This window comes from Rhizoctonia solani, chromosome 2 (assembly GCF_016906535.1).
Source record: "Rhizoctonia solani chromosome 2, complete sequence".
Taxonomy (NCBI): domain Eukaryota; kingdom Fungi; phylum Basidiomycota; class Agaricomycetes; order Cantharellales; family Ceratobasidiaceae; genus Rhizoctonia; species Rhizoctonia solani.
In genome coordinates, this window is record NC_057371.1 from 840694 (window position 1) to 862115 (window position 21422).

The 21422-nt window shown below is 50.3% G+C and overlaps 3 protein-coding genes and 1 non-coding gene across 4 annotated transcripts; all 4 read right to left on the reverse strand.

Moving 5' to 3' along the window:
• Positions 1-155: 155 nt before the first annotated feature.
• RhiXN_04879 (Fungal specific transcription factor domain) lies at positions 156-3633 on the reverse strand (the record flags this gene model as incomplete). The annotated part of the gene is made up of 9 exons (XM_043324695.1): positions 156-370; positions 436-661; positions 715-897; positions 955-1095; positions 1144-1495; positions 1558-1895; positions 1945-2325; positions 2408-3338; positions 3443-3633. The coding sequence occupies 9 exons, from the start codon at positions 3631-3633 to the stop codon at positions 156-158; spliced, it is 2958 nt and encodes a 985-aa protein (XP_043177114.1).
• A 2177-nt stretch (positions 3634-5810) lies between these two features.
• On the reverse strand, positions 5811-5912 carry RhiXN_12359. The gene has a single exon. It is a non-coding gene; the product is annotated as a tRNA-Glu (tRNA).
• Positions 5913-6289: 377 nt separating this feature from the next.
• On the reverse strand, positions 6290-17042 carry RhiXN_04880 (vacuolar protein sorting-associated protein; the record flags this gene model as incomplete). The annotated part of the gene is made up of 43 exons (XM_043324696.1): positions 6290-6521; positions 6569-6865; positions 6915-7024; positions 7072-7163; positions 7220-7670; positions 7725-7795; positions 7843-8122; positions 8170-8268; positions 8315-8902; positions 8968-9262; positions 9311-9420; positions 9482-9527; positions 9594-9722; positions 9782-10130; positions 10191-10626; positions 10741-11286; positions 11382-11516; positions 11599-11725; positions 12355-12466; positions 12499-12936; positions 13004-13270; positions 13321-13465; positions 13497-13652; positions 13701-13968; positions 14090-14167; positions 14357-14490; positions 14616-14707; positions 14759-14798; positions 14853-14956; positions 15005-15134; positions 15184-15262; positions 15310-15382; positions 15499-15642; positions 15694-15828; positions 15882-16010; positions 16066-16148; positions 16204-16295; positions 16353-16418; positions 16469-16574; positions 16636-16687; positions 16741-16794; positions 16841-16903; positions 16955-17042. 43 exons carry the CDS (start codon positions 17040-17042, stop codon positions 6290-6292), a joined length of 7521 nt encoding a protein of 2506 aa, XP_043177115.1.
• A 3115-nt stretch (positions 17043-20157) lies between these two features.
• On the reverse strand, positions 20158-21390 carry RhiXN_04881 (uncharacterized protein; the record flags this gene model as incomplete). The annotated part of the gene is made up of 4 exons (XM_043324697.1): positions 20158-20463; positions 20517-20712; positions 20774-21051; positions 21109-21390. 4 exons carry the CDS (start codon positions 21388-21390, stop codon positions 20158-20160), a joined length of 1062 nt encoding a protein of 353 aa, XP_043177116.1.
• Positions 21391-21422: the final 32 nt, after the last annotated feature.

Here is a 21422-nt window from a genome sequence, read left to right on the forward strand (position 1 = left end):
AGTAGCGATGTTGGCCCGGAAAGAAAATCAAAGAGTCTGAAATACTACAGGTACACCAAGGAGTAGTGAAATATCAATATGAATGTACTTAACGGGTTCGTGAAGTAGTCAAAAGCATACGCATGTATATGTGTGGAACGAAGCATACTGATGTATTAGTGATTACTTCTATCATCTCTAGGATCCTCTGCTACTGGAAGATCTAGCTCAAACACCCGAGTCCAAAAGGCTTCGATTTCGGGCGGCATGCCTCGGACACTAACAGGCGCAGCTTGAAGTTCTGCATCTGGTACAGTCGCAGGTCCCAATCCTGCGGATACCCAACTTCCTAGATGTGCATCCCCAGGATGATCTCTAAGCCTATCCATTGCTGAAATATGTAGGCTCGTGGATAGGCTAGGGTGCAAATCAGGGGTGAAAAGGTGTGTCGCCGACGGGCGAGTTCGTCGGCAAGTATGGCAAGGACTCTTGCGGCTCGTCTTGCAAGATTGTTGGTATTCCCGACAACGCTCAGTAAACTAATGGCTTGGAAGATGTGTCGACGCCGGGTTTCCATTTCCGCTGGCGGAGGGGTTTCGCCGCCAACAGCAGTCCGTGCATAGAACTGGTCCATGAGCAGCACTACCGCCGCGGCAAAACTGTGCATACATACAACCCACCACTTGCCAAAGATGCCAGTCAGCAGATACCCAATTGTATTCCAAGCCGACTCACGGTAATTCCAGGAAAATCAATAGATTGCGCTTCTTGGTAGATGTGCAGCATACTCTTGGCTGCATTGATACATTTCTCTGTGGACCCACGATACTCCAAAACAGTATAACCACGTAGCATATACCTCCGGTGCAACCTGATGCAACGATTATTAAGCCCAATCGTCAACATGATACGTTCCCACTGCGGAAACACATGAGCCCACGCTAGAAGCATATCAACCTTCTCAGAAGCACGTACCGCTACCCGATCGTCACGCTCAAGAATGTGGTCACGTTGTAGGAGGCATGGAGCGACAAGACCAAGCCGTTCGTTCACTCTGTGCTCGTAGGCTAAGAGAAAGTCGTATGTGAGGGCTTGACCTGCATTTATATGATCCGACTGAATCTGGGATTAGCTATTTGTCATTACGAAACGACTGAAACTCACCAATTCTCTGACAGACTCTGAGACTTCCGCTTTGGCAATCAAAAATGCTGCCCCGGTCCATTGGTTCCGAGGTCTTGGCTCGAAACGCCTTCCGTCCACCATTTCTTCCCATTCCAGATTAGCGGGAAAGGCCGTGGTACATTGTGCGGGATGGATGAGATAGGAATGACCGACACTCGGAGATAGATACCAATCCATAAACACGATATTCCACCAAACTCGCCTTCGAAGTTCTCGTTCGCGTAGACCGGGCGGAGGAACGCGGCCAATGGCTTCTGAGCCGAGTTTTGAGAGGCCCATGCTGTGCCCAATCCTAACAGCGAATGCCACAAAGTGAGCAGAGTATTCCCAGCTACACAACATGAACTGTGAGCCATTGGAATCCATCAATTCTGAAGAAAATCGTGCGCATACCCATTATCATCTAGACTTTGATTGCAATACAGTAGCATTACTAAAGTTTGAGCCAGCTCAATTGGTTTGCTACGGGCAATGTCATTGGCACCCAGAGCTCTTTGGGACGCCCGCCAGTACGCATCGCAACGTCGCTTCCAGTGTGCCTGATTTTGACATATGCCCTCACGAATTGCCCGCTCAGGAGTCATGTTCCCTAGCGCAACACAAAGAATAGCAAGGAGCAGAGCAATAAACGGAGCATGTCGTTTATCCGAGGGCGAGCTGAAAAAGGCATTGTATGCTTCTCGAAAAGCTGCGGGGTCAACCAAATTATGATTCCAAGCCACACGACCGAACTATACCATAGTTTAGACACAGAATGGCGTGTAAATCCAACCGACTCACATAGTAATCTACAATCTTATCGCACATTGTGCGGCTCGGCACAGCACCGTCTTCAATTGCCATCTCGGATTTCCCCAAGACGCTGGCCAGTAACGCGGCCCTCTCGTCTGAGTGATAGGACATAGGAAATGAGAGAAACACCTGAGGGGGGCCGGGATCGTCTTGCCTGTCTTGTTTTGAACTAGGTTCTGTCTGCTTTGGAACCTCATATTTGCTTCCAAAACTATCGTATCTTCCAAATGGACTAGGGTCGCTTGGCCTCCGCCCCTCTGAAAAAACAGTAGATGTCACACTTGTCGCACCACTCGCGCGGCTCCGAGGAGAAGGGAGTGGGGGTGGAAGAACACGTGACGAGAGAGGGGCATCCCATGATTCATTTATCTATGGTCCAAACGGTCAGCACGGCAATCACGATAACATTAGCTTGATATGTTGATCCCCCGATAAGGGAAGGTGGACTCACCTGCCTGGATGATACACCCCCTTCGCTCTTTGGGCCCCCGAACCCAGGGACAATTCCCAACCCTAATGTCCGGGGACCAGGTAACGGTCCATCAAGCGAACGGGCCGGGAAATGAGAATTGCTGGAGGAAGATGATGGGGGCTGGTCTGAGGATCCTCGAGGAAGCAGCGGCCGGGCATAGTGTTCTTGATGCTGAGTTGGAGGTGTACGGCTGTAGGGATGTGGGGGGAGCGGAGAGTATCTGGCCGATGCCGCGGGGTGGTGCGATGACGCATGGTGTGAATTGGGGGGCTGAATCGGGGGTAGACCATCCTCGCGTCTGGGAGGGACCAGGGGAGAAATACTAGGTTCGGAGCGTGGTGCACGCAAACTAGTACTTCCTAGGGCAGTCGAGGAGCGCTCATCCTCTGAACGAACGGAACGCCAGTCCATCAGCTGTGTTCTCGAAGCCGAAACCCTCTCCTCTCCTCTCCTGTCAAAATCGTCTGATCCAACTCCACCTGATTGACCCGCTTCTTCCGCTTGAAACCGGGCCCACGCTTCAGGAGCGAATACAGCAATGAAGGCCTCGAGGCGGGCAATACGAGCATTAGTAGGTTCTGGATGTGAAGGAAGAGTCTGGCTTCGAGAGAGGTGACTAGGCGACCGAACAAGATTGGAGGGAGGCTCCCTATTGACCTCGGGGGCAACACTCTTGATAGACGATGCATCTCCTCGACGCTGAGACCCGACCTCGTTTTTCCCTCGTTCCAGAGCCTCGACCCGGCGTTGAAGTCCATCCCACTCAGTACGCAAAATGTATTTGTCTGAAGGTTCGACAACGTTCCAGTGACATTTGTCCGCCTCAGTACGTCGCACACAGGGGCCACAAGGATGTTGTCTGTCGCACTTGATTTTGCGCCGTTTGCATTCTGTACACGAAAGTGCTTGTCTACATGGAGTTGCCATGTGGTATAGTGGCAATGTTCCCGATTGGTTGAGAGAGCAAACAATATGAGTAATGGATACGCGTGTCGAGTCGGGCAACCAACTCACCTTCGTCGCCTTTTCTTGGGTACTTCTTCCCCAGGCTTTCCCTCGTCCTCGTCAGTTTCGCCGCCATCTCCGTCCCCATCATCTAGCCCCCTCTTCCCGCTCGTGTACTGGGATGAAGTTGTTCCAGGCCAGTTTGGTAGATCATGAGTACTAGGGCCAGCTACTGCTTGGTGGGATGTAGTGAAATCCATGATGGGCGGTCGAATGACCGGAGGAAGGGGATACTGCTAACTGGCACTATAGACTGAGCTGTATATAGGCAAGGGTTGTGGTGGGTGAAACTTGGTAAAGCGAGCCGGCGGTATCGAGGTGCGATGCCGTGATCTCCGGTTTTCGGTTCTCCGTACCGAGATCATCCGCTCTTATTTGTATTACATCCGCTTCTATTAGTTTCCCATTTGTAGTAAACCCATCAGGGTCGCATACTCAGCATATAACTTGGCAAGTGGCCTTGAGTTGGTTTCCGCGGCATTGGGGTGCATAAGATTTACCGGCATTACAGATAGGACACTAAACATTCGCCACTCTCTGGGAGTTTGGGTGGAATAATTAGTGTCCCCTGATTCAGCACTCAGACATGATTGGACATCCCTGAGTTGAGACCTTGCAAGGCCACTACCAGCTCTGCAGGACGTCATCGTGTTTCACGAGCATACTGCTGAATTCCAACCTCTCCGTTCACCCCCAGGCATGGGCTCAGCCAACGGAATTAACCCGCTGAGTCTCGGATTTCCTACTCTTAACCCCTCGAACACGTTGCTGAAACGCGGCTTACGCACGCTCATGAAGCTCGTATGTCCGTTGAACTAAGGTGACTCGTGCAAGTAGCCGAAGGACACACGAGGTGCGTGTTATTCAAGCCTAGCCTCATCACATATTGGTCGAACGTTAAACGACCACTATCACTGAACCTTGATCTATCACAGATCCAGCTGAATCCGCCATGCGATCATGATCATGATCAACGAAGATCGCCCCAGGAGTTGGATGGGGGGGACGCTGTTACGTACATCAGTTGCAAGGCGAAGCACCGGCAGAAGCCACGAAATAATTATACCAACTGCCGAATCGGACGACGTCCTGTTACTAGTGGCATTAGGGTGGCGTATCTATGCCCCAATACGTCCTGTTCGCTTTACCCAGAGATGCCAGCTGCTAGACCGTATGGCCTACGTCCGGGGATGAAACGTGGCAGCTTTTACAAATATGGCGTTGCTGGTGTCAACGAACACATGCATGCGGCCGCGGGACACATAAGTGCGTCATGCAATACACGCCATGCATAAGTGCATGGGGTAAAATGAATATTGACATTTGTTGCTTACAAGGCAAAATCAGGTATACAAATAGCGTCCATATGTATTCCTTTTCGTTTAGCCGTGGATTTTCCCCGCTTTGCCCCAATGGGAAAATGGGCTAAATAGTCGCAACCTTGTCTTCGTCGTGATACAAATAAAGAAACTCAGGCAAGGACTAGGGGATTAGCCCGCGATGGGCTTGCACTAGGATCTCCGCCAGCCCACCAGTCAAGAACACTATCTCATCGAGAAGAAGAGAAAGTCGGTGGGAACATGCCGTGATACGTAGTTTCCGGACGAGATAAGATCAACGATGGCATGCACATTTGAAGCGAGAGTGAGAAAGGCATAGAGTAGGGGTGAAACCTGGACTGTGTATATGGCCGTGAGCTCCGTAGAACTTGCGATCGAAAGTGTCAATCATCCACATGTGCGTGTATTGTTCTAATTACAAATACATTACCGGCGGCATTTATTAATACCGAGGCTAGCCCGAGAAACGCGGATGCAAAATAAAGTTACTTCAATGCATACCGACGTTTTGAATGACCCCTGGGCGAAATACAGCGATACAGCGGAAATAAGCCAGAAAAGAGCCTCAAGTACAACTGCCAAGCCTTGGCAAATACCGGAAGTCTTGCAAATATTTGGCCAGCAGCTTTTATTCGCCAAACCATGTGCAGACCTCAATGGAGGTTCAAGTGTCTCCCACCATGAGTAAATACGTGATCTCATTGAAAAAAGAACAAATATTCGCGAGTATATCGCTTACGTAGTGGAGTCTCTGATACCTCATTATGTAATTTCATAGGTGCTATCAATGCTTGGTAAAGAAGGGAGTGGCTCGATTACTTTGCTTAAGGCATGGAAGCGGGTACCTTGTGTCATCTAGTTGCATTCGCATAACTGGTTGGTCTCTGCTTGCTTTTAGGCGGAGGAAGGGAAAGGTGCGTTATATCACCAGGAAGTTAAACCTCAAATAGTTTTGGGGACTTGAACCCCCAGAGCCCGTATTCAACGGCTGATTTTAGAGTTGGAGTGCGAAAATAAAATTATTCTTAAAACAAAAGCTCCGATACTGGGAATCGAACCCAGCGCTATCGCGTACGAGTCATGTAATAGTCACATGGCCGTTTGAAAGGCGATAATGTTAGCCACTACACCATATCGGACTGATATATACGTTGTAAACACATTTTATATAGCCAACACATGCCTCGATAAACCGTACTTGGCTGTGTATCACAGGAACGTCAAGAATAAATAGATGTAGAATTTTGATACAAGATATGGGACTCGACTATATGCAGTAGAGTAATAGGAGGTCTCTGATATAATGAAACCAGATAAAGCTATTGGAGGTGATTCACGGATACCTGACTGTAGACCGACCAATAGGGGCTGGTGGTGGTAATTTGCGTTAATTTTTTACCCCTACCGAAGCTCAATTAACTCGATTCTAGACCTTTCAAACGGAACGGTCAAAAAAGGTTAAAGCTATGCATATGTACTAGACAGAGAAGCTACAAAATACACATTTTCAACAAACTCAATCATCGTCCTCAAATCTGAGAACTTGTGCATCTTCATCCACGGCCACAGTTCGATATCCACCTCTTGTAGGATACCGTGGGCCTCTTCGGCCAGGCAAGAGAGTCGAGACACGTGCCCATACCCCGCGCGAGACTGCAACAATTGCAACAGGGATGGACGCCAGGGTGGAGACAATCCCCCCATCATCCCACGACTGCCGACCGGTATTATCGGGAAGCCGGATTGCGCTATGCAATGTCAGATGCGTACAATCGGGAAAAATATAGGGACTCACCCAGTAGCAAATCCGTGCTTCTTAAAATGTAGACCTACGAGGCCAGCGAATATGATGGGTATCATGACGACGAATCCCCAGAAAAGGTATCCGTGGGAGCCAATACCTGGGCATGGATGTTCTGGCCCACGATCTTTACGATCACCCCCTTCGCAACTAGAGTGTGGGATTTTGCGGTACGCGGTTCGTTCGTACCATACTGATGCATCACCTGGGCAAGTATCATCGTTCGGCAGAGGCTCGGCCCCAGGAGTCAGCACACAATCACCCGCGCTATTGCGGACATAGTTGAACTCGCTGGAAAGAGTTAGCCAGGAACATGATCAGTTTATTAGGCTTCACTTACCATTCAAAATCAAACTTCATACATGCACAATTCTTTACAATGCGCTGCTCAATCTTGGGTTGGTCACCGACATAACAATCACGATCCCGCAATCGTCTATGATATTGAACCTGCGGAGAAATAAGTGACCGCACGATAAAACGTATTCCCCACACACCTGTCTGCCAAAGAGACAACGCTCCTCGCGCTCCTCGCTTGGACTCCACAATTCGAAATCATCTTTGTTTGGATCGTCCGGGTTAAGCAAGCCTATGGAAATGTCATGAGCCCAAGAAACCCGATTTCTCCCGCATACATGTGCTCACACTGCCGTGATGTAATAGCCGAAAAGTCGAGTTGAATCGCGACCCAGGTGTCCCGGTCGGCAGACTTGTGGCCCAGCAAAACAAACTTTCGGCTTGTTTCTGTCGGTTTGGTTACAATCGATCGAATTCGTAACCTCTCATCCGAGAATTTGTACTCGCGCCAGCTGGTCCCCTCATTGGTAGTATATAGCACGTGGTCGGTCGGCTCTTCGTCGTTGACAATAACAATGACCGAACCAGAGTCACCAAACGAAAATAGATGTGCGTCCTTGTGAACTTCCTCCCATGTGAATCCTCCGTCCCGGCTGAGGAACGTATCGCTGTCCTTGTATGGAGCAAGGTGTTCGCTCACGCTCCCAACCCCCATCATGAGGCCAATAGCTGATGGACTGCTATACTTGGCGCGAGCATCATATCGCTCAGTATAGCCGTGAATATGCAGTGCACAATTCTGGCGTGTGGTATGAGCTGGTTACAGTCGACCAATAACTGAGCTGAAACTCACAGTCCCTGAGCATTCGTAGTTTTGACCCAAAGAATCTTTGGGGGGTGGTACGAGTTTCTTCCAAGTTCCGCCTTGCATAAAGTTCAGAGCCTGTTCACATAATCATTACTCAACTCACCGTCGTTGTGAGATATACGAGTCTGGAGCTTCTTCTTTCCTGTGTGTTCTACTTCTTTCGTATTCGCAACAATATTCATGACTGCAATCCCATCCAAGCCAACCAGCTTTTCAAAGTCGACATATCCTTGTGCATTTCGGTTCACAGCTTCGAGCGAGAGGCCATAGTATGTGCCGTTCGAGTTGGATTTGAGAACGTTGCCCCATTCAGCACCGCGTTTGTCGGACATGGTAACGTGCAAAAAGACAGAGTCGGTGCTCGACTCCAGTACCGTGTATGCCTGGGAGTGCGTTAGCAAATGGTAAACAAAAGAGCCAGCGCGCATACATGGTTGTCCACCGACATCCCAGGGGGGAATTTTCCCATCGCAAAACTGCGTCCGTCGAGCGAAACCTGGAGATCCAACGCGTTGGATTGCCCCTTGACCTGTGCTAACATTAGCCCGCGAACGAACACCCTAAAACCTGCTTACCTCTGCAACGAGCAAATACTCTGAAAACTTGGCAAACCCAACAACATTATCAAACATCTTGCGCTTGTTTTTGAAATATTCACTACCCTCGATAAACTCCAAGGGATTGTTCGCAAAGGACAATTGATTGCCCTTTTTGTCGCGATAGCTTTCGCAAAGGATCAAATGCTGATCGATTCGAAGGTTGGCGGTGCGGGCCCATGTGCAAGTCTTGACGTATTTCTCGATTGATGTCCAAGTACGCCCATGATTGAGAGTGTAGTACGCCTCCACATGGCAATTGGTCTTGTCGCTGCCGCAATCGGTCTGTCCAGTATAGATGAGCCAATCGGACTGCAATGGGTGGAACGATAAAAGACCAAGCCCGAACTGGTTGGGCGGTGCCGGCAGGTCAAGGGCCAGCCATTGTTGCGCTGTGTCAGTTGTGTAATACAGTTTGTCCTTGTTGGTAATCAGATAAGCTCGGTCATCCGCATATAGGTGCATATACACGGCAATAATGTATTCGCCATTGACGAGTTGAGTCCACGAATAGCCCTCGTTTGAAGACTGATGTACCGTTCCGTCGTCCAACTGGACTAGAATCGTCTGTTAATCAAAAATAAATTTATGAATGACAGGTCCCAGAATGAAATACGATAACCAAAACGTACTCCTGCCTTCTGGAAATGCCAGTTTCCGACGATCGGGCGTTTGAAGAACTTGACTTGGTGCGATACTTCGCCAGGAGGTTTCTGAGCCTCGGAACAATCTTTCTGTATTTTCTCGTCCTTCTTGATTCCCTTGTCTCGGTCGCAGGTATTACCGGGAATGAGTCGATATCCAGATGACCCCAAATACTTTTCACCTCGACTGTTAGACTTGCAAACGTCTACAGGGATTGGCTCAGGGCCGGCAGCCACACACTGGTTGTTCTGGCGGATATAGTTATAGTCGCTGACGATGGGGCTGATTTAAGCGCAGTACGAGTCAAAAAGGTAATCAGAAGATGCCCACCATTCATAATCTTCATCTTCACAGGGGCAGTTTTCCTCGTGCTCCGGAGCCTCGTTGAACTTGTCTCCGACGTAACATTTTGCGTTTTCCTTTCGCCTCTTGTACCATTGCTACGGGCCCCCCATCCCATCAACTGAAACTCGGCGGATAAACGCTCGAACCCATTCTCACCTTGTGCCCCATCAGGCATTCCTTGCCCTTGAGTGCGCGCATACCACTTTTCAAAGTCATCGCTCTCGCACTTTCGAACCTTGGCCGGCTCAAAGTCCAAGTGGATCGCTACATAGCGTCCACCGGGCCCTTGGCGTCCTCGCGCGAGAGCGAGCCCAGCAAGATAAAAGTGAGCGACGTCGAGTCAGGCACGGTCGTCAAGACTCGCGCGCGAATCTCTACCCCAAGGTCGACCGTCTGCCTAGTATACGCCGCCCGGGGTCAGCGCAGTCGACTCGAGGGTTGAAAGGGTAACGTTACCATGTGTTTCCCTCGTCCCAACTGTACTTGACTTGCTTAGTATACTCTTCATCGTCCACGAGAACCGTGACCGCGCCCTGATCGCCGACTTCATACATATGCGCGCCCTTTTGAACACGCTTCCACGTGAGACCAGCGTCCCGAGACATGTACGTGTCGCACTCTTCGTACGGCCGGAGGTGCGTCCCCACGGAACCAACACCGAGCACGAGCCCAGGCGCGGGGGACGAAAACACCTTGCCGATATTATGCGGGGTCGAGACCGAATACAAATGCAGGGCGCACGTTTCGCGCGAACCCGACCGGCAGTCCGAATCATCAGGGGGATCGAGTGGGTCCCAAGTTCGGCCTGCCCACACGTCAGCCACCCAGGGGGCGGGGGACTAGGACCAAGAGAAGGGGCACTAACCATCATCAAAAGTAATAACGCTCCTAACCTGCTTGGCAGCCTTGTGCCCCTCGACCGCAGGCGCATTCTTGACATAATTAGCGATCCCAACACCCTCGACACCCACCAAATCCTCAAAATCCACAAACCCAGCCCGGTTACGATTCGTATCGACCAAGCTCTCGACGAAAAACGTGCCGTTCGAGTTGCTCACGAACAACGTCCCGACGGCCGCGTCCGAGTGCAACAAGACGTCGACGGCAAGACTGTGCGACGTGGACTCGACGATGGTGTATGCGTTTTCGAGCAGCTTGGAGGACGAGGCGTGCGGGAACTGGGCCTTGTGCCATGTATGCCCGTCGAGCGTGACCTGCAGTTGGAGCTCGTGCGATTTACCGCTCGGGTCCGGAGCGCGGCGACCATGAACTTGGACATGATCCCGATCGCGGTCACACCCCTCGACGCACGTTGGCCCAGTCCGAAATCGATCAATTCGGTTTCCTGCCGTTGGCCACACACACGATCAGGAATCCCATTTGACCCGTAGATAAAATAAACACTTTGCCCGCACCTTGTCAAACCAGTCCGAACTCGTAAACAACCGACTGGAACGCGCATTCGTGCTCCCATCCGCGGCATTCTTGTCAAACGCAACGCAAAACACCTGGCTCGGCGGACGCTTGGGCGCGAACCCGATCTTTTTGTGGCTCCCGCTCGAGATAGTGCGGATGCTGGACGAGTGGGCAAAGATGCATTTGAACGAGTTGCGCGTGAGGAGTTTGGCTCCGGACGAGAATGCGTCGAGGGTGTAGTATGTCGAGCCAAAGCACGTTTCGGACCATCCCCAGGCTGATTTTTTGCATTCGCGGACCTTGGGTGCGAGTGTGAGTGCAAGTGTGAGTGCAAGTGTGGGTGCGAGTGCGAGTGAGTGCAAGACATTAGAGTCGTTCGTGTGTGTGCATACCTGCATCATAATCCATTCCGAATTCTTCTCGTCCGAATGAAAGCTAAGGGGAGCAGGAACAAACGCGATCGGATGAGGCATCTCAAACGACTGCCACATCCGACCTCGATCCATCGTGCGCCAATGCGTGACCTTGTCGCCTAGAATAAAAGCCTTGGCGCCGTAGAATTAGAATTCCATTCCATTGGTATGGGATTATGTGTGCGTGTGTGAATCTGCTCGAGAACCACACACACATGGGCACTCACCATTCGGTTATTGAACGGATGCTGAACGAGCACGAGCGCATGGCCGTCCGGTACACCCTTGACCTTGCTCCAATTCTTCCCTTCGTCCTCTGAGAGGTATACATTCGCTTGCGCAGAATCGTGATAGAGTACAGCCTAATGCGCATTCATCCCCCACACACACGCAATGCCCCCGTCAGTCGAATGAACAAGAACCAAGGAGAGGACCCAAACTCACAGACGCATCCTCGAAATAAAACATGTTCTTGGGTAAATTCTCGAATCGGGTCGTTTTGACGTTGGGTTTCTGGGCTGATGCGCCCAGAAATAACAGTAACGGCAAAGCGAATCGCTTCGCCCACATCCTGCACACACACAAGTTACCCCGTCAGATCTCCTGCACATACACAGTGCACCCACCTGATCAAATGCGCACTCTCTTTCGATTTATTGTGCTGAGGTTTTTACTTTTGATATGCCCTTGCCCAGAGCTGGGTGGTCGTAGCAGTAAACCAAGACTTGCGCAAGCCGGTAATCGGAAATTGCAAGAGGGATCAACGCGCAGTCAACGTGTAAGCGCCCTACAGCAGGGATGCACCGCCACGGGATAAATTAGCAATTTAGTGTTGCGATTGGGACAAATGAAACCGAGGTTATTGATTTATTGGATCCGTGCGAACTGTTTGAATTGGAATGCTATGGTGATACTGGCATAGAATAGGTGTCTCGGCAATCAAGTGCAAGCGAACCCTGTCGTTTACACACTACAGGCGGTTCCCCCATTGGCACACCCCCAAAAGAGAACAACAGATAAATAAAAAATGTATACAAGATAATATTGTACGGATACCCAACAACAAAACGACAACATGGGGTGGTTCAGACATAAATGACCAATCTACATGCAAAAAAAGGTACACAAAAGACCCCAACGCGCGGGGGGTCACCTCACTCTTAACCCGACACCCATCCCGCCCAACAGACCTCGACGCACTCGAGCCACCACTCGCGGCTCTTGACATAATGAACCACGACACTTCCCCCGACCTTGTTCCCTCTGAATTTTTCCTCCCAGGTCTCCCGGTTCTCGTAGACCTCTTGGGGGTCTTGGTCGGGGGTGAGCAGGGACATGCGCGACCCTCGACGAGGGCCTCCATGGCTTGGGCGAGGGTCAAGTTGTCCCGCGGAGGGGTGTAGCGGGTAGGCCAGTGGGTGGCAGTCTTGTAGGTATAGCGATAACGATAGGTGGCGACGCTGCTCCACCGAACATCCACGATATCCCCATCGTCCTCGCCCTGGCCGCGCCTGTCTCGATGGCTCTGACCCTCTCGACTTCGGAAGGAAAGAGGAAGCCGCGGGAGTAGACGGTGCCGCTTTGGGGTGGTCGTATATCCAACAGCGTTCGGACCACCAGACGATATGTTGGCGCGCGGGTGGGATTTCATCCATCGTGCAGTGACCTGGTCTTCTTCGCCTTTGGTTTGGGCACGGACGACGGGAGAGGTTGCTATGTACTGAACAAGGTCGAAAGAGAGTGCATAGGATTCCCCACCCATGAAGCGCTTCTTGACGACATCTGAAAACGAATCAGTCTCGGAGGCACAACCCAATGTGGAACCGACTCACATCCCCAATAGGTCAACTGCGCGGTGTGACTCGCAGCCTAGCCTCGATCTCGCCAAGCATGACAAACGAGTCGTCATCAACCTTGAGGACATAGTCGGGCTGGACCCAGCCGCGGTTAGTGGTGGTGGGGTCGTGCGGGGCAAGAACGACAGTGCGGTTGTTGAGCTCGGGGAGACCGGCGGGAGGGGGAACGAGGGCGTTGTGGTAGGCCCATTCGAAATAAGCAAAGGACTTGCCATCGTTCATGTTTTCTTTGATGGGGAGAATGACCATGTCGTTGTAGACTGGAGAATAGTCGTCAGAAAATAAAAATACAAAAACGGACTGCACTGACTGTCGTTTTCGATCTGGACGGCCTGGATGTCAGCGCCGGTGGGACGGCCCATGACAAAGCGGACGACGGTGCGCTCGGTGCCGGGGATGCGACTGGCAGGGTGGGCGGCATAGCTCTCGCGGATCATCATCTGCGCTCGTAGCCGCTCGCAACGGTGAGGACACCGAGAAAGACACCGACGGGCGGGAGCGTGGAGTAGTTGGCAGGAGGAAAGGGTGCAGTGTCGAGCAGTAGCGACGCCATGACAGCGCCGACTTGAACGAGTTGACGAGGTATATGATGGCAAAGACAAGGCAAGTGACGAGGGCTGCGAGCAGACAGAGGGAGATGGACTGCTGCCGTCAACGAGCAGGGGGAACAACAAGAGATGGACGACTTACGATGGAGAGAGGGCGCGTGGGGAACCAGGGCTGTCGGACGAGGTAGTAGCCCGTGTCATAGGCGATTCCTGTCCAGCGCGAACGTCGGCGGCGGTGCTTGCGTCGGTGGCTCTGCACTGGCGACTCGGACCGTCCCAGCAGCGGGTCATGCGCCTCTTCGTCGGGGCTCGACACTCGTTCTCGGCTCGTACTCCCAGCACTCATCGGTGATAGTTCGCGGTTAGGTGAACCCATCCGTCCAAGTGCAACCACCATCCTTCCGCCTCGACTGCGATCGTCTCTTTCCGCAACTATTCATTCCGGCGCTAATCGCCCTGCTTTTTCATATATATATATATACATACACACATACAAAGTCCCAACAGAAATCCCAAAAATATCCCACTCACTACCGATTCGAACTCGCATACGAATGCATCGCCTTGCTCCCGAGATCATAAAGCTGGAACCCCTCTCGTCCGTCGAACCTGTGCGTAACCAACAAAAAACCATGCCGGCATCACGCGCATCACCAAACACGACCGCCATCACGGCACCCAAGGAAATTAATTAGGTTCGCCGCGCGGAAACCAACCCCGCCCAGAAAATATCAAGACCACCCCAGCAAAAACAATTCTAATGATTAGCAACCGGTCCCATAAACGCCGCCCACTCACACCCTCGGCTTGTCTCCGCTCTCAGGCACCGAGCTTATTCGACTCGACTCTCGACTCACGTGCTCCGCCATGAAGCTCTCAGTCCGAGTGTCCATCGCCATATCCGGCAGTGCCGCGTCCCCGTCGAATAGCGCCTGGCATCATTCGAGTCGTGCCACATAGACATCGCCGTCCCATCGTAGATCACGACGATCGCGGGGTAAATTCACAACCCGTCAATCCTTCACTTCCCAAACCAGCCCAAACCAACCCCGCTTACCGCTGTCTCTTCCAACGATCGGTTCCGCGTCTCGACCGCAAACAGGTAGATGAACACAAGTTCAAACACGAGCCACACCGTGTAGATCAAATCTGTCGCTCCAATTCAGTATCCCTGGCTTGTATCGAATTAGTGCTACCCACAATATTTCCATTTCAGGGCATCAAGTGCGATCGGGTTCGTCTGGAACAACAAGAGTGAGCTTGGACTGCGAACAAAGGGCAAAAGCGCGCGCACATATTGGTTGAATATCAACGCGGCATTCACAAACAAGTACATCACCGCCAACCCTTTTGCGCGCAAGAAGAACGGAAGAATCTCGACCGTATACGACACCAGCACTGACCCATAATTAGCACACATCACAATACTACCCCCGGAATACATACGCGGTGTATACCCAATCGCATACGCGGCCTGGAATAAAAATAACGACGCAATCACACCGTGTCCGGCTCTCTCGACCCGTGACTTTTCAAAGATAGCAGCGCAGGTCGTCAGGATCGAGAAGCCAACCAACTATAAACGCATTAGCTTCGTATTCGGTGCGTGAAAAGGGTGAACATACCATGCCGACATTGCTCGTCAAGAATAACTTTCTCCGTCCGAGTCGGTCAACAAACATCGCGCCCCTGCCGCCCACATCACTACCACCAATGTCAGCCCCATAAGTAAAACGTATCAAAATACATACAATTCCAAATCGCAAGGCACCCATTGATCAGCGTCTGATCTCTTGAACTCTCGATGCGAATCCCGCTCAGCACCTATCACAACACAACCCCGTCAGAACTTCATTCCCCAGATATCCCCAGTAGGAAACATTAGCGTCCATCCCTCAAATAGGCGATTGACCCAAATATGGATATTGTCCCGAACGGACCTTGGCAACGCGAACTCAGGCTCACCCTTTCGAGGTAATACTGATCAACCCGCTCCCGCTCCATTGCGAGAACAACGCAATGGCGAGGATAATCCGCATGCGTCGGCGATTTCCGCGTGCGGAAGAGATCGATCCATGCAGAACCTGGTGGTCATTATTACTCTCAGTGCATGGGTAGATGGCTCGGAGCCCTACCTCTCTGTGACTCGGCAGCAAGCGCGTTCTTGATTTCTTGGTATTCAAACTTCACAAGCCCGTTGTTCTCTTCACCCCCCGCGTGCCATTTCGTCAGCACCTCTCGGGCTTCTTGGTCTCGTCCCACAGAAACCACTATGCGAGATCAGCCAACGGAAGCATGAAAAAAATCCACTGGGCAAACTCACACCAACGCGGGCTGTCCGGGATGAACCATACAAACGCCAACTGGAGCACGCTCGAAACCCCTTGGAGGGCCGATGGAATACGCCACGACCATTCGTTGGGGATTCGAAAGGTGCCAAACGTCGACCAGCCTGTGTATACCAATAAACAACGCACATGCGTGCATGTCGATAATAGGCGATACACCAACACCACCCGCGAGATCGCGTATATGCGGAGCATGACGAAATGCGGGCGAATGTCGGATAGGCGAAAAGATGACATTTACGCTTGAGAAGTGTGCAAGTACCGATTTAGGATATTACCCACCAGCAACAATCTGACCGGAAAACCATAGCGAGTTGTACAACGCCGTGAGCGGTGCACGGTGTGTTGGGTATGCAAGCTCCGAAATGAGCAATGGAAGCCATCATCGCCTTTGATCCCGTTGGTTAGACTTTGGCCTCCATAACGAGGCAGCTGAGCCAACTTACAAGGGTCGTGCCAAATCCAATCATAAACCTTGCTGCGACAAATGTATGCAGATTTGTCGTCAAAGTCTGTGTATTGTGTCAACCTATGGCCCAATAAACAAAAAGGCGCATCAAACCTGGGTAATAGCACCGCCCAATGTAATCGATGATCCCACGAAAATACCCGCTCGACGACCAAATCTGTCTGATAGGAATGGCGCCGGAGGTATTGCGGCCAGGGAACTACGTACATGTCCAAACGCCCGGTCAGCTGTGTTGGGTAATACCAGGCGTGATGACTTACCCGATAGACTGGATGGCGTTGAAGAGGCCTAGCTCTTTGGGCGTGGGATGACCTAAATATATGGATTTGGTGAGCATGCTGACTATGATATCAGGGGTTAATTACCAAAATATTCTTTCCAGCCATCGACCGACTGGAGACCGTTCATCATGGATCCATCTGAAGGTTGTTAGCCCGGTAGCAGTGGGAGGTATTCTGTACCTACCATAGCCATTAGCATACGATGTTACCAGTGGAATGACCAGCATCAAGTTGAGTATTACAAGATCTGAGGATATGTAAGATTTTTTATCATCCTCAAGAACTAGACAGGACTCACGTCGATGCTTGTACCATCTCCCAGAATAGAGTACTATATCCAGCGGAGTGTCATCCGGACAAAAGTTGGCGGCACCTAGAGGAGCCATGACTCCAAGTTGGATCGCGCACACGAGCGCGGGGAAGAAAAAACAACACAGAGAACTAGCACAGAGGCAACTTTAAGTAGAACTAGATCACAGAACCAACGCGGGGAATATGGGTGCCTGTCCCCACACACACAGGTATATAACGGTCGCTTGTCGGAAGACACAGGGTCGGAGGTGGCAATCGAGCCGAAATGGCAAGCACCGTGCAGACAATTTCTTCAGTTCCTGTATTTTCTCCAGGGGGCTTCGAAAGACTGTTGACATGATGGATCGTCTTATGTGGAGAGTCGATCTGGGGTACAAGCACGTGGCAACCGAGCCAGGACCCTGCGTCATCTCAGCTTGGTCAGCCGGTTCAAATTGCGATGTCGTGTTACGCCAGGTACATCGACTGGTCCTGCTTTGCTGGCCTACCGCATACAGCATAGACGCACCTTGGCTTCACAATGTGTGGCATCTCTGGGGTTTCCCGATACTCGTGGCGTTAGGTGTCAGCCACAGACTGAGAGTCATCAGGCGTACCCACCTTCAACCCTCGGTCACAGTTCTAACAGGGGCGTACACTCAGATATTTAATTTGAAAAAGTGGGGATATTATCCCATCTATCTGACCCAGTTCGCACGATCTCATGGATGTGTCACTATTGTATCTATTCCAAGTACGCTTTTGTAGTTGGAGCGAGCAACGATCTCTCTCTTCCGACTACCCCGCAGTCGCCGGCACGACTATTCGCAAGGCTTTGTTGCCGCGGTAGACGCCAAGGGACGCCTCTCGGTCTCTTGGCTACGGGTGCCTAGACCACGCTTAAATCTAGTGATCCTTGCACTATATTAACCTCACATGACCTTTTAGCTTATATTCCAGCCAGCTGAACGACAATGAAGTTTTAGCCTCGACTTTGATTGTATTGTTACCGATTGAGCGACAACCAGACCGACTTCCAGCGCCGGGTATTTTTTTCGTACGTAAGCCCCAAAATCATTCAACATGTACATTTGGTCTGGTGACTTAACACACCCTCACATCCACACACGTCAAGGCACAAAAAAGGCCTCTAGAGCGACGTATTTTCGGAGCCCGGTGGCCGGCCGCTACTCCGTTATGAACTTTGGCTTCTTTGAGTCGAAAGGGATAAGAATGATAAGAAATCGCATTGGTAGCTAGGGCCAGGAATATCTCGCAGCCCACCTCTTCCTTGCCATTCACACCGCGAAGGCGCCTGCGATCACTATAGGAGGCTGCTTTAGCCTCACACTGGGAAGAACTGAAACGTCTTTACGTGGATCTAACATAAGCAATTAATATAACTCGTAATAGAATTCTGGGACAAGGTACAAATTGATATATACTCAAACAAGATTAGCACAATGTGATACAGAGAAGCTGGCTGAAGTCAACTGCACGGCAAGGTGCGGCTGAACACTACAACTTGGGAGCGGTTGGTTAGGAGATGTTCTTCCAAGTTTGTCCAAGTTAAGGAAACCCCAGTTGATCCGATGTGCTTGTGAAATTTTAATACGACAAGCTATACTCGAAATGAGCTACTACGCTACCAGCGTATCGCGCAGCAGTGGCCCGGCCAATCGATAGCTCAGTCCTGGCTGCTGATGTTTTCGTTTTCAGCAACCCGCACACATTGTAAACTAGAAGTCAAACGGTTTAGGGTGCATCAACTTACTAAATAAGGATAATGCCCTACGCTAGAGCCAGAGTGCTATGTACGAGAACAATCAAGGTGTAAGATGCGTTAGTGCAAAGACGAACAGCTTCTTCATTGAGCATTGGAAATAAATTGTATTGCGCGCAGTTGTGGTCTTATATAGCATAGCTTCTGTACTTCCTTGGCCCCCGATGCCTCGATGAGGATAAGGATATCAGCTGATACTGATCAGACTTTTGCGAGAAGCTCGAAATGTGGGGCTGATGACGCCTTTGCTATTTCAGTTTTGTGCCACAAATCGATACGCCGTTCTATCAAAAAGTATTGAACTTGATGACCCTCCTGGGTTCAGTTTTCGGGTTCTTGCGCTAGTTGCGATGAGATTCACGCGAATAAGGAAATGCTTCTGGCATGTGTGGTATGGTTCGAATCTTTAGTAGATCTCTAACTACTCTTGATTTCATACGTATCGTCTACGTCTGCGTCTAACTGGGAGCCGTATCTAAAATGTAAAATTGCGTGCCTGTTGTATGCGCATGTTGTAGTCGCTGGCTATGTTGGTTGTGGTTACTGCATATTCTAATTCTCTAAAGATGATGATTTTCCGGATAATGGTTTGTTGTTTCGTTTCATGTCATTCAGAGGCCACAAAGTGGTATCGTGGGTGGTTGTTTTTCCTCGCTATGCCCGAGGTATTTCTCCAAGTTCGAATGCAAGAGCACACGACATCCGTAATGGTGCAAAGGCTTCAGTCACGCCCTTCTTATATGCGTGCAACAACTTGAACTGCTCTGCATGGTTTGATTGAATTTCAACAAAATTCTCCAGAAGATAATGATAAACATGGTATAAAATGATGTAGATATTTCGGATCCTATAGGTTGTCTAGATAAATAGCCTGGTTTGGCCAACGTTTATGGGGGGATGATAGTTTATGGCATTTTGTTTGGTATGATAACTGAAGCCAACGCCGTTCACTTCGAATTATAAATGGACTTTGAAGAGAGAAGCTTATTTTCACTCGGGAAGATATATTCCTGTCACTAGTGTAAGTACGCCTATATGGGGTAAAATCCCAAAGAGGTTCTTTTGTGCGGTACTATAAGATGTGGCATAGCTACTATAACATTCATAAAAGTCCTGTGATAGAACGCTGGACCTACTGTCCTATTCCGAAACAGTTGGTGCTGTACTGTGTATTATATTCGTGAACTCACGCCAAAGCGTCGACGAGAGTTCAAGCGATACTAATACCGATCATTCCCAATGCTGGCGCCGCTATATCGGCTTCCAGACTATATCGATGAGTCACAACGCCTACTGTAGCTATACCTTCGAATATGGGAAGATTTGCAGACAATGACACTGTGCAGGACGGTTTGATTGAAAGTCGAATTATGTGCTAGATATATAGCGATCATTTTTCTGGGGTCGGCAGGATCCTTGGTAATGACTCATACCTTCACTTCTACTGCTTCCCCTGCCGACCAGGAGAGTTCAGTTCCGGGAGTACCATTTCCTAGCTCTCCGCGAAGGATTTGTACGCCGTCTCCTCGTTCTTCAGATTCGTATACCTCGCCAGCAGCTAGAACCAGTTCCTTAAGCGATATTTTTTCGTATGCTTTAATTCTCGTAACCTTGACAAGCTGAAGCGAAATATCCGTATAAAGAGCAGCAAGTGCTTGCGATGGGGAATATATAGTGATGACAAAGGGTATCCGATCCCCAGAAGATATAATCAATGGAGAGGGAAGTGAGATCTAGCAAGATAAAGTCATTCAATTTGCATTGGCGAGAGGACAATGTTTCAAACCTTGGCCTGAACTTCGGCAGTTGTCAGTGCTTGAGGTTTACTGGATTTTTTAGAGCTGCCGATCGGCTTGGGAGCAAGGTGGAGCTCTTTCATGCCTTGAGCATCAGACAGGTGGACTTGGTCGTCAAACAATGGGATGGCACGAGGGGTCAGAGGTGCGTAAGAGCGAGGGAGGTATAGGATGGGCACAGTTAGACTACATAAGGCGCCAAGTTTAGCTATGATAGCTTCCAAGGGAATAAGTTATTGTAATTTACCTTTCCCGTCGACGCAAACCCGAACGTGGCATATCAACGCGAATACGATATCGCACTTCTGCTGAAACGCCGGGTAGATAGCATATAAAAGAGGGAGGGAGTAGGTTTGTGCTCTTGTCACAAGTCTCGGGGAGGTTTATTGAGAAAGGATAGTGCAGAATATTTACGGTTGGAGGAGTGCTTGTATAGAGTGTGACCGAGCGTTGGAATAGCGTGGATTCGATATGCCCAATGAGTATCCCTCGCTCCATAAACGACGATTTTACTATGGCTTCCACCTTCACCAGGAGAATACGATTAGCATAATGTGTATTCACTATAAAGTCGAGTCATACCATGATAGTAAGACGTTTGATGTGGTCCAGAGTCGTCACCGACACTGTGCCTTCGATTACACCTGTACGCCCAAAACATGGGGTACGAGTTGGCCAGATACGCGCACCTAGGTCCAGCTTTATGCGCTGAGACTGAAACATATAATGATCTGGGAGGTCATTAGGCAGGGATGATAGGGACGGACGTAGCTCCACAATCCGCTCCCCATCAGTTACCGATGCTGAGTATGGCGGAGACGTAGGAGCAGAGTATCCACTGTCGGTATAACAAGGGGCAGCCATACGCACAGTATATGAAAGAAGTGCCAAGTATA